At 40.9% G+C, this 13,534-nt stretch overlaps 1 protein-coding gene across 1 annotated transcript in view; it reads right to left on the bottom strand.

The window, feature by feature from the left end:
- lekr1 (leucine, glutamate and lysine rich 1) overlaps positions 1–13,534 on the bottom strand; it is a 114,500-nt gene that overhangs the window by 53,779 nt on the left and 47,187 nt on the right. Inside the window, exon 5 of the mRNA XM_013131369.4 lies at positions 8,682–8,845. Within this exon, the coding sequence (XP_012986823.3) occupies positions 8,682–8,845 (164 nt within the window). The remainder of the gene's footprint in view (positions 1–8,681; positions 8,846–13,534) is intronic.

The following is a 13,534-nucleotide window of genomic DNA, read 5'->3' as shown; positions in this document are numbered from 1 at the left end:
ACACAGATGTAAAGGTGTGTGTTTGCATGTGTCTAACTTTGTCATTCCAGGGTTAACAGGTTTATTAACCCAGTGTCATAGGGGTGGAATGTCAATCTGTCGCTGCAGGTGTGTCCTTTACTGGGCTTCACTGAATGTTTGGACTTTAGCTGTCACCTTTCTGTCCCTTTCCGCATCCCTATGTGTTTACTATGAGTGTGTGTGTTAGGTTATGCTAACGTCATTGAACACACCCAAACATTAAATTATATCTCCCTTATCTCAATCTACATGTCTCTTTACTTCTGATCCTTTAAGCTTTTTCTCACTCTCTTAAACTCTTCTTCCAGTCTTTCCCAGTCTCACTTTCTAATTATCTATTTCTATTTCTCTCAGATGACCAAGGCCTGTGTTTTTGAAGGACTGTGACAGTGACTGATTCCTACTGAATGATGAGGCACTCCTGTAACTTTGAATGGCACATTGCCCAAACCTTTATCTTTGTTCTTCTGGGCTGGGGAATTTGCTACCTACGTGGAGTTTGCCACCCACCCAACACAAAATCTCAGCAAAATAGGCTCAATCGTTTGCGCTCCATTTGTGCTTTTTGTGACGTTAAGATCTCTGTTTGTGCTACTAACAGTTCATAGATATTAAAGTATATTTTATAGGCCATTCTGAGGTCACACTGCCCCCCAACCAAAATAGTCTTGTTTGTTTGTTCTAGATTTGTGCAGGTTTGTGCCGTTAAAAGTTTCGTTTGTGCTGATGCTGATGCAGTGTACAGTGGGGAGAGTATTTGATACACTGCCGATTTTGCAGGTTTTCCCACTTACAAAGGATGTAGAAGTCTGTAATTTTTATCATAGGTACTCTTCAACTGTGAGTGACGGAATCTAAAACAAAAATCCAGAAAATCACATTATATGATTTTTAAGTAATTAATTAGCATTTTATTAGCATGACATAAGTATTTGATACATCAGAAAAGCAGAACTTAATATTTGGTACAGAAACCTTTGTTTGCAATTACAGAGATCATACATGTCCTGTAGTTCTTGACCAGGTTTGCACACACTGCAGCAGGGATATTGGCTCACTCCTCCATACAGACCTTCTCCAGGTCCTTCAGGTTTCGGGGCTGTCGCTGGGCAATACGGACTTTCAGCTCCCTCCAAAGATTTTCTATTGGGTTCAGGTCTGGAGACTGGCTAGGCCACTCCAGGACCTTGAGATGCTTCTTACGGAGCCACTCCTTAGTTGCCCTGGCTGTGTGTTTCAGGTCGTTGTCATGCTGGAAGACCCAGCCACGACCCATCTTCAATGCTCTTACAGAGGGAAGGAGGTTGTTGGCCAAGATCTCGTGATACATGGCCCCGTCCATCCTCCTCTCAATACGGTGCAGTCATCCTGTCCCCTTTGCAGAAAAGCATCCCCAAAGAATGATGTTTCCAAATCCATGCTTCACGGTTGGGATGATGTTCTTGGGGTTGTACTCATCCTTCTTCTTCCTCCAAACACGGCGAGTTGAGTTTAGACCAAAAAGCTCTATTTTTGTCTCATCAGACCACATGACCTTCTCCCATTCCTTCTCTGGATCATCCAGATGGTCATTGGCAAACTTCAGATGGGCCTGGACATTCGCTGGACGAGGGAGATTGACCGTCATCTTGAACTTCTTCCATTTTCTAATAATTGCGCCAACAGTTTTTGCCTTCTCACTAAGCTGCTTGCCTATTGTCCTGTAGCCCATCCCAGCCTTGTGCAGGTCTACAATTTTATGCCTGATGTCCTTACACAGCTGTCTGGTCTTGGCCATTTTGGAGAGGTTGGAGTCTGTTTGATTGAGTGTGTGGACAGGTGTCTTTTATACAGGTAACAAGTTCAAACAGGTGCAGTTAATACAGGTAATGAGTGGAGAACAGGAAGGCTTCTTAAAGAAAAACTAACATGTCTGTGAGAACCGGAATTCTTACTGGTTGGTAGGTGATCAAATACTTATGTCATTAATTATTTAAAAATCATACAATGTGATTTCCTGGATAATTTTTTTAGATTCCGTCACTCACAGTTGAAGTGTACCTATTATATAAATTACAGACCTGTTTGTAAGTAGGAAAACCTGCAAAATTGGCAGTGTATCAAATACTTGTTCTCCCCACTGTATTATATATTAGACATTTAATTATAGGTGACGACGTCACTCAGCCCAGCACCATGCTCCAAATTTAGTTAAAATAGGCTCATTCGTTTGTGCTGGTTTGTGCTCTTAAAATTTTCATTTGTGTTGCTCTAATCTTTTTTTATATTAAATACATTTTTATAGGTTATTCTGAGGTCAGTCAGCCACCCAACATGCTCCAAATTCAACTAAAATCTTGTTTGTTTGTGCTATGTTTGGGCTGGTTTGTGCCGTAAAAGGTTTTGTTTGTGCTAAAGCAGTGTTTTATATAGTACACATTTCATTTTAGGTGATGGAGTCACCAGCCCTCAACCTGTTCCAAATTACCTCAAAATAGCCTCAATCATTTGTGCTCAATTTGTGCCGCTAAAAGTTTTGTTTGTGCTGCTACAGTTTTTGGTACATAACATACATTCCTACTGGATAGTGTATTTGCTTTACTCTCTTTCAACTATAGCTCATTATTGGTAAGAAAGGCAATCGCAAAAACAAACCCTTATCGGCACAAACGGAGCACAAACTATTGAGCCAATTTTTTATGAATTAGACCTGTAATATATTCTTTAATATTTAAAAAATGAAAGTTGCACAAACAAACATTTTAACGGCACAAACCAGCACAAACGATTAAGCCTATTTGCCAAAGGTTTGTGCTGGATGAGGGACCATCTTGACACAGGTAAAATAACTTTTAATCGCTTGTGCTCCTGTTGAAATGCTGTAATTTTTTTTAGATATTAGTCCAAAATAATATTTTATATCAGCCCCCCAACATACTCCAAATTCCCTCAAAATAGGCTCAATCGTTTGTGATTCATTTGTGCCAGTAAAGATTTGTTTTTGCCGATACAATAATGACAGAGCTAAGTAGTTTATTAAAGTAGAAAGTAAAAAAGTAGGTTATTTAGCAGCACAAACAAAACATTTAATGGCACAAATGAAGCATGAACAAGCAAGACTATTTTGGGTGAATTTGGAGTATGTTGGGGGGAGCTGAGTGAAATATGAGTGAAATGAAATATTCTTCAATAATAAAAAATGACACAAGCACACATTTTTTTTTTAACAGGACATACCATCACAAATGGAGCACAAATGATTGAGTCTATTTTGAGTATTGTTTTGATGTTTTCATTTGAGTATTTGTTTTTTTTTGTTATTGTATTTTTATATATTTATTATTTGTAAAGCAGATTGAATTGCTTCGATGTATGACTTGTGCTATATAAATAAACTTGCTTGCTACATTTGGAGCATGTTGGGCGGCTGAGTGACGTCGTCTATTATATTCAAATGTCTAATAGATAAAACGCTGAAGCAGCACAAACGAAACTTTTAACGGCATAAACTGACACAACCGGAGCACAAACAAACAAGACTATTTTGGTTGAATTTGGAGCATGTCAGGGGGCTGAATGATGTCATCACCTATAATAAAATGTCTATTATTAAAAACACTGATGCAGCACAAACAAAACGTTTAGTAGAAATGTTAACAGCATGAACCAGCACAAATGAAACACAAACGAATGAGCCTATGTTCACTCAGTTTGGAGCATGGTGGGGGGCTGAGTCATGTCATCACCTAATGTGTCTAATATACAGTTGTGCTCATAAGCTTGCATACCCTGGCAGAAATTGTGAAATTTTGCCATTGATTTAGGAAATATGAATGATCAGGCAAAAAAACTTTTATTTAAGGATAGTGATCATATGAAGCCATTTATTATCACAGTTGTTTGACTGCTTTTTAAATCATAAGAAACCACTCAAATGGCCCTGATCAAAAGTTGACATACCCTTGAATGTTTGGCCTTGTTACAGACACACAAGGTGACACATACAGGTGAAAATGGCAATTAAAGGTTAAATTCCCACACCTGTGGCTTTATAAATTGCAATTAGTGTCTGTGTATAAATAGTCAATGATTTTTTTAGCTCTCACGTGGATGCACTGAGCAGGCTAGATACTGAGCCATGGGGGGCAGAAAAGAACTGTCAAGGTAATGGAACTTAATAAAGATGCAAATGCCAGTCAGTGCAGTCAGTACTGTTCAATCACTTATTAAGAAGTGGAAAATTCGGGGATCTCTTGGTACCAAGCCAAGGTCAGGTAGACCAAGAAAGATTTCAGCCAAAACTGCTAGAAGAATTGTTCAGGATATAAAGAAAATCCCACAGGTAGCCTCAGGAGAAATACAGGCTGCTGGATTTCTCCTGAGGAAAAATATGGCGTGGCTGTTCCCGACAACACCTTGACACGCCTCACAGCTTCTGGCACACTGTAATTTGAAGTGAATTTGAAGCGAGACCAAAATACATCTTTATGGTCACAACCATAAGCGCTATGTTTGGAGAGGGGTCAACAAGACCTAGAGTGAACAGAATACCATCCCCACTATGAAGCATGGTGATGGCTGACAAATGTTTTGTTGGTGTGTGAGCTCTAAAGGCACAGGGAATCTTGTGAAAAAAAAAAATTACAAGACAAATGGGCAGCTATACGACCTGCAAGAATTCGGGGTCCCATAGACAACTATTACCAAAGACTGCATGCTGTCATTGATGCTAAAGGGGTTATTACCTTTGAACAGGGTTCAGTAAAAAATGTTGTTGCCATGTTTTGTTTTATGATTGTGCCATTGTGTTATGACCTACAGTTGAATGTGAATAAAAAAAGTGTTTTGCCTGCTCACTCATGTTTTCTTTACATATGGTACATATATACATATATTATCAATTCTCCAAGGGTGTGAAAACTTTTGAGCCCAACTGTATAAAGTACAGAAGAATTCCAGCATTACACATCAATTAATCCGTTCCTTTCTATAACCAGCCCGAAAAAATTTTATATATTTCTTAGCAATTACTTAATATGTGACTTGGTCACTTGTTTTACAGGAATTACATTTCAGGTAATGTTATAGATTAAAAACTTAAATGAGGCAACTACGCAGCGCTGCTGTACCAAGCAGCTAATTAGCCTACCTACCTGTGCTTTGTTAGAAAATACAGTGTCTGGACACACAACAAAAGTGGCTGATTCGACAAAAACTTTTATTTAATGTGTGCAAAAAATGTAAACCCCTTCATTCAACAGCTTGCGGCAGCTCCATTAGTGGCTGTAACTTGGACTAAATGTCTCCTATAGCCACTAATCAGTCTCTGACATATTTTCTGCTCTAGTATGTGGAAAATTAGATCTAACATCCTAGAAACACCGAAATATCCCATATGTCAAGCGACAATTGTGTTGCCAGGTGTTTCCGGTAAGTCATATGTTTTTCGACACCTAGTTTATGCCAGCCTTAAAAATGCTGTCAATATTTTACTCTTGATTCTAGGCTTTTTATTTCTTTTTGGAGTCTGCTTTTGGTATCTTAGAACACAAGGACCAAAGACGTCTCAGTAAAAGTCAAGCCATAGTGAGTCTGAATAATCATAAGGAATGAATCCGAAACATTGCCAAAACCTTAGACTTATCTAAAACAACAGTTTAAAATATTATAAAAAAGGAAAGCCCTACAACACCCAGAAGAACTACAGAGGCTACAGTGAAAAGTGCAGACACAGGTAAGACCACGATGATATTACTCCTGATGGCAGTAATGGATTCATAAGCGTACAGGAACATTTTGTTTATTAATTTATTGGACAGTGCTTCATCATACAGCAACAAAGACCACAAACATAGTGCCATAGCACTGGAGTTTCACGTCCAGATAGTGGAATGTACTAGCCAAGTCAATCTCCAGATCTGAATCCCATTGAACATGCCTTACATTCGCTGAAGATAAGACTTAAAGCAAAAAAGGAAACAAACGATGTCTGCCGTACAGGTCAGACTGAGCTTCATCAGAGAAGATAATCAGTGTCTAGTGCCTTATTTAGACCTTATATTACTCTGTCCAAATAGTTTTGGTGCTCTGAAATAAGGGGACTATGTATAAATACTTTTTCTATAGTTTCTATATAATGAAAGCAAAAAAAAAACTACAGTTAACCTCACAGGAACTGTTCAATTTCCAAATAAAAACATTTGGAATACAGAGCCAAAAGAAGACAATGCATCACGGACAAAATACGGAGGGCCCTGTATGTTATTAAGCTACCGTTAAAATGATTTTCAACCCCTTTCATCCCCTCCTGTCCATAAGCCCCAGCTGTCGACTTGGTCAAATGTTTTTTCTACAGAGTCCAATATTGACACACTGTCTAGGAATGTTGCCTCCCAAGGGACACAGCCTCTCAAACAACCACAGCCAACATGCACGTGCTGTTACCTGCTTTAGTGATGCATTTGGGATTTTTGCCGACAGGTTATAGAATGAATAAATGAAATGAATATGTTATCAATGTGATGATATGTGCCCCATGTCATTAAAACACCCTTGATTTCCAACTTGGAATTTCAAGGCTAACTGAGGTATGACAGTGATTCTACTTATAGATTAAACGAATACACATCCAGCCCAAAATGGCAGGTTTACAAAAAGCTTGTTGTTGGCAAAAGTCCTGGAAGGCATCTTTGGGCATATCTACTGGAAGGAAAATACTCAAATAACCCTTCCCTTAAAGCCTCAATGCATGCAATTTATTATTACATTTTTCAATCCTCACCTACTAAATGACAGTTGCTTATTTTTTATTATAACTCCAAAATATTGAATTATGTATTTCCATGAATCTTCTTTCTGCCCCTTAAAACATGCTTGATTGTGTGTGCATTATGAAACCAATTTGAGGATTAGGGTTACAGAGACCTGAAAAGCCTAATTGGATTTTCTAGGGCCCATCCGATTTTTTTATTCCATGAATGTTCATCCTACATAATCTCTCTTGAGTCTTTCTTCTTCAGTGACCCATGAATTGATCAGTGGTTGGGTTTTTTAGGAGACTAGTCGTTACTAGTCTAGTGGAAGTGTCCTGCCCTCCCTGATAGCAGACCTTCATCGAGGACGTGAGGCTGAATAGTTGAAAAATCTACCTCACCCCACTTTGTGAAATTGTCATGCGAGTGGGCTTTCAGCTGAATCAATTGCCAGCACCTTACTGAGGTTTGCCAGAGGAACACCTCAGGGCAGCCACCCCATGCAGAGGGAAGTGATGCACTGCCTTTCCACCAGCGCTCGATTTGATCTACCCGAAGTCCTGGCCAAGCCTATACTAACACTCAAACTAGTTTTCTTCTTCATTTCCGAATGTGCAAAAAAACTAGCACTGATATCAGACATAGCATGCCAAGATCTGACAATGCTAGACTGTATAGGGAGGCAAGGGAAATTGTGAAAGCAGAAGTTGGAGCTAAAGGACTTGTGGCGGATGAGGAAATTGGAAATTAGGTTTAATGAGGTACACATGACGATGGCTGATTTAATATTACCATAGCTGTGAATTTTTACAGCTCAAACAACAAAAAAGGCAGCTGAATTGAATTCTGAGCAGATGCCTTCCATTCGGTCCTTCCATCAGGTCCTTCCGTCTGGTCCATCCGTCCAGTCTTCCGTCCGGTCCTTCCATCCGGTCCTTCCGTCTGGTCCTTCCATCCGGTCCTTCCGTCCTGTCTTCCGTCTGGTCCTTCTGTCCGGTCCTTCCATACGGTCTTCCATCCGGTCCTTCCGACCGGTCCTTCCGTCCGGTCCTTCCATCCGGTCTTTCCGTCTGGTCTTCCATCCGGTCCTTCTGTCCGGTCCTTCTGTCCAGTCCTTCCATACGGTCTTCTGTCCGGTCCTTCCGTCCGGTCCTTCCGTCCGGTCCTTCCGTCCGGTCCTCCCATCCGGTCTTCCATCCGGTCCTTCCATCAAGCCCTAAGAGAAACCCTGGAGCTGCTGGGGCTGCGTAGAGGAATGGTTTGCCTGTGTCTTATGAGTGAGAGTTGTCCTTTCTTTTGGTGGTCGGCAAGGGTGCTATTGAGGTGGGTTCATTGAAGTGCTATCGATATAGGTGCACGTTTTAGTTTGGTTTGTTTCTTGCAGTAGTTTTGTTCAAAGAGCTGTGAGCTGGATTCAAACACATGCCAAAGCAGTACATGTGCACCAGAGGCAGTGGACAGCTGGGACTCCCTAGGCCACAAATAAGTATTGGTCTTGAGAAAATAAAACAGCATATTTATATAGTATGAATTTGGAGGACTAAACCTCTTAAATCCCAAAGCTTTGAACCTCTCACTTAAAGCTTAAGATATCAAAATTATATTATAATCAAAACTGGTTTTCAAGCAGGTTACCAAGAGAGCTTACCAATCTTTGCAGTGACACAGACTTAAAACAAGTATTTTTGGTGGATTGAAAATGAATCCCTGAAGCAATATATAATTGGTTACCATTCCAACTTTTTCATTCTAGAACAGACTACTACTTCAAATAATAAGCTATAACGTATCAATAAAATAATAATTGAAGACCACTCAGATTGGGTATTTTCATCTTACCTAGTTTTTAAGTATGAATATGTTTTCGCACGTGTGTAAAGGGCGAGTAAGAGGCCAGTTGAAACTGCTGTGTTTGTGTTTAGGTCCTACCTGAGAAGGTCTCACTGCTTCTCTCCAGCAGCTGTGACCTGCAGTCTTTCCAGGCCCCTGTGAGCTGGTAGAGGAAACCCTGTATCTCCCTTAGCTCCCGGCGCGAGTAGTAAAATAGAGACAGGGTTTCTCTTAGGGCTTGTTGCTGTCCTGCACACATTCCTCTGTAACATACACACATACAGACACAAACACTCCTGCTTTTATAATATTATTTACATAGGCCAGTCTTGGTATTATTATTTGACTTTTAATGAGAATTAGTCTCAGCAGAGTACAGACAATTACCCAGGTTTACTAATTGCGTGACTTCAGTGTAGGGATATAAGGACCATCACTCTATTGAGTCAACCACATACATTTCTGCTTTCAGGGCACGCATGCCTTTATGACATGTTTGAGTAAGCCAAACTCCCATGTGCATATTATTTACTCAAAAATGTCTAAGGTGCAGATCTGCCGTAAAGGTAGACAACTACTGTGTGTGATTGGGTGACACATTAGACAGGATGCAGCTTGCATTTCAAACTGAATGGACATTTGACCAAGGTTAGATATCGTACCTACCCTAAACCCCATCCCTAACTTACGTGAACAGATTTTGGAATTCATCTTTTACCCAAATAATGTACGCAACTTTGGTATATTACAAAGTTCCTGAATGTCACAATTGACAAACTGTAAACAACGATATTAGTTTAAATGCAGTAGCTGGGCATCTTGTTACAAAGGGATCCACTAAAAATAATTACTGAATAACATGCGTTACATTAGTCAGGCATCATTTATTGGCAAGAATAACATAGCTGTTTAGCCGGTCTGATCATCTCCCTTAATTCCTAAGATGCTTGTGCCCACTGCCTGGCGCAGCATGTCAAACTGCCCCTAGTCAAGACGAGAGTACCCTCAACATTTCTCTCCAAATAATGTATGCTACCTGCTCAGTGACCAAATGATGGAACTCACTACAGATTCTTAAAATCGTATGACAAGCATTTCCAATTCGTACATTGTAAGCAATTGTTGCAATTTATTTGCTTGCAGTTATGTAAGAATACAAATTACCCTTATGTTTTTGTCAGTAATATTTATATTTCCCTCACTGAAAGTGAAGAGGTATTCAGCTTTGTTGCTATCCCATCACCAATTGCTGAAAAGCATGTGGTAGACAAAACGCAAACCAGTCCACTCCAGCAACTTTGCCATTATGGTGCGGAATGCCCGGATTCTGTAATTAAACAATTGATTGAGCTGAGAGTTTCCTTTGAGTCAGCCCAATCACACTTTGAGTAAGTAAAACTCCAAACTCAGTGTCTCAAAGCCATGTAAGCATGATGCGCCACCGAGTGTGAATATGCAAGAGCATGGGAAAGAAAGACTTAAAGCGAGAGGCAGCAAGAGAATTGTTTTGCGTTAGACGGAATGATAATGAGACAAGAGACAGTGGGTAGGCAAACATTGGCAGACAGGATGTAAACCATGGTGAAGACAGAAAGAGAGGGAAGTAGAGACAGCAATGGAGAGAAAGCAAGAGAAATATAGAGAGCGAAAGCAAGAGGGAGAGATTGAAAGAGACAGCGAGGGGGAGAGACGAAGGAGACAACGAGAGACAAAGAGAAACCCTGAGCAACATCGAAGACAGAGAGAATGAAAAGATCTGTGGTTTGCTCTGTTCATCTTTCCGACAATCCTCATTATTCTCCCAGCCTCTGAAAAACATCCCCACAGCATTGTGCTTCCACCACACTTCATGTAGGAATTGAAAAGTTCAAGGTGATGAGTGGTGTGTGGTTTCTTCCAGAGGTGATGCTTGGCTTTCAGGCCAAACAGTTCAATCAGACCAGATAATCTTGTTTCTATGTGTCTGTGAGTCCTTTCGCTGTAATTTGACAAAGACCAAGCAAGCTGTTCTGTGCCTCTTACTGGGGAGTAGCTTCGGTCTGGCACCATCCCTATATAAGTTCTTTCTGACCTCATTTGTGTTGTCGGTCTTTGTTTGGGTTCTATTCCAACTTGCACTGTTCTGTTAGATTTTTCGGTTCCAAATCATGTCCAAATGTGTCACGGTCGTAGTTGTAGGACACAGGCACAGAGTCAAAATAATGGAAATAATCCATGTTTAATCAAAAAGGAGACAAAAACCAAACAAAAGCAGCAACCAGTGACATCCAGTGGAAACACAAAACCAAAATGAACCACACCGGGTGTGGCCACACCGAGAACATAAATAGGGTCCCCAATTGGAGGTAACGATCTACACCTGCCTCCAATTGGGGAGACCAAAAGGATCGGAGGTGGCTAGAGGCACCACCTTCCGTCCTGTCCTGACTATGGCCCCATACTGCAGCAACAGGAAAATGTAATTATGATTATTATTACTATTTACCAATGACCATCTGGATGATCCAGAGGAGGAATGGAAAAAGGTCATGTGGTCTGATGAGACAAAAATAGAGCTTTTTGGTCTAAACTCCACTCGCCAGGGGACAGGGCGACTGCACCGTATTGAGGGGAGGATGGATGGGGCCATGTATCGTGAGATCTTGGCCAACAATCTCCTTCCCTCTGTAAGAGCATTGAAGATGGGTTGTGGCTAGGACTTCCAGCATGACAACAACCTGAAACACACAGCCAGGGCAACTAAGGAATGGCTCCGTAAGAAGCATCTCAAGGTCCTGGAGTGGCCTAGCCAGTCTCCAGACCTGAACCCAATAGAAAATCTTTGGAGGGAGCTGAAAGTCCGTATTGCTCAGCGACAGCCCCGAAACCTGAAGGATCTGGAGAAGGTCTGTATGGAGGAGTGGGCCAAATTCCCTGCTGGAGTGTGTGCAAACCTTGTCAAGAACTACAGGAAACATATGATCTCTGTAATTGCAAACAAAGGTTTCTGTACCAAATATTAAGTTCTGCTTTTCTGATGTATCAAATCCTTATGTCATGCAATAAAATGCTAATTAATTACTTTAAAATCATACAATGTGATTTTCTGGATTTTTGTTTTAGATTCTGTCACTCACAGTTGAAGAGTACCTATGATAAAAATTACAGACTTCTACATGCTTTGTAAGTGGGAAAACCTGCAAAATCAGCAGTGTATCAAATACTTGTTCTCACCACTGTATACCACACAACCCTTGTCTTTTTGCGTAAGTAAAGTGCAATGTACACCGATCGCCATAACATTATGACCACCTGCCTAATATTGTGTAGGTCCCCCCTTCTCTGCTAAAACAGCCCTGACCCGTCGAGGCATGGACTCCACTAGACCTCTGAAGGTGTGCTATGGTATCCGGCACCAAGACGTTAGCAGCAGTTCCTTTAAGTGCTGTAAGTTGCGAGGTGGTGCCTACATGGATCAGACTTATTTGTCCAGCACATCCCACAGATGCTCGATTGGATTGGGATCTGGGGAATTTGGAGGCTATGTCAACACCTTAAACTCGTTGTTGTGTTTCTCAAACCATTCCTGAACCATTGTTGCTTTTTGGCAGGGCGCGTCCTGCTGAAAGAGGCCAATGCCATCAAGGACTGCAGTTTTGGAGATGCTCTGACCCAGTCGTCTAGCCATCACAATTTAGCCCTTGTCAAGGTTGCTCAGATCTTTTGCCCATTTTTCCTGCTATAACACATCAATCTTGAGAACAGAATGTTCACTTGCTGCCTAATATGTCCCACCACCTGACAGGTACCATGATAATGAGATCATCAGTGTTATTCACTTCACCTGTCAGTGGTCATAATGTTATGGCTGATCGGTGTAAATTGTGCTAATCTCTCTATATCTCATCTCATCGCATATACTGCAGTAAGCCAATAAGTACATTAGCTGTAAATCCATGTACACTATACTCCGCATTCATATCTCATTATCTTAATTCTCACCATCAATTGTCAATAACTATACTTCAGATTTGTATAGATTTTCAGAATGATGTCCCTACAGTGTATTTTGTCTACCACAAGCATCACCATTACCTAGTAACATTTAGAGCGTAAATCAATCAAACACATTTTAAAATGCCTCTTTAAATCGCAGTTCTCACAAAGTGCAGCCTGAAACCCCAAAGGGCAAGCAACCATAAATGCAATTTTGATATTCAACCTGCCAATGTGTCACAGCTTGAATGACACAGCTGTCTAGGTCAAAATAACCGAAGTTTGTCCACTATTTACCAAAACTATTGTGTCTTTTGTTGAGCGGTGTTAGCTGTGTTTAAAAAAAAAAGACAGGAGTGATAAAGAAGAGAATTGACTGAGATAAAAACTGGGTGACAAAGGCTGGTACCCAAATATGTTCATAGGATCATAAAAATATGAGCATAAGACTAAAGCACCTCTCTGTATTAATCCATCTCTCTTTCTCTCCCTCTCTCTTTCTCTCTCACTGTCTCACCCTCTCTCTTTCTCTCCCTCTCTATGTCTCACCCTCTGTCTCACCCTCTCTCTTTCTCTCCCTCTCCATGTCTCACCCTCTCTCTTTCTCTCCCTCTCCATGTCTCACCCTCTCTCTTTCTCTCCCTCTCTATGTCTCACCCTCTCTTTCTCACCCTCTCTCTTTCTCTCCCACTCTATGTCTCACCCTTTCTCTTTATCTCCCTCTCAATGTCTCACCCTCTCTCTTTCTCTCCCTCTCTATGTCTCACCCTCTCTATCTCACCCTCTCTCTGTCTCTCCCTCTCTCTTTCTCTCTCAATGAAAACCTCCACATCAGACATCTGCAAAAGAGAGAAGCACTTTAGGTGACATGAAACATTACCAACACCGTACAGAACACTCACACACGCTCACACGCTTGTGCGCATGCATGTACACCCACAAACCCACACGCACTCGCTTACTCAAAAACCCACTTG

Source organism: Esox lucius, chromosome 1, assembly GCF_011004845.1.
Source record: "Esox lucius isolate fEsoLuc1 chromosome 1, fEsoLuc1.pri, whole genome shotgun sequence".
In the NCBI taxonomy this organism is placed as follows: domain Eukaryota; kingdom Metazoa; phylum Chordata; class Actinopteri; order Esociformes; family Esocidae; genus Esox; species Esox lucius.
This window is presented reverse-complemented; position numbering and strand designations above follow the sequence as displayed.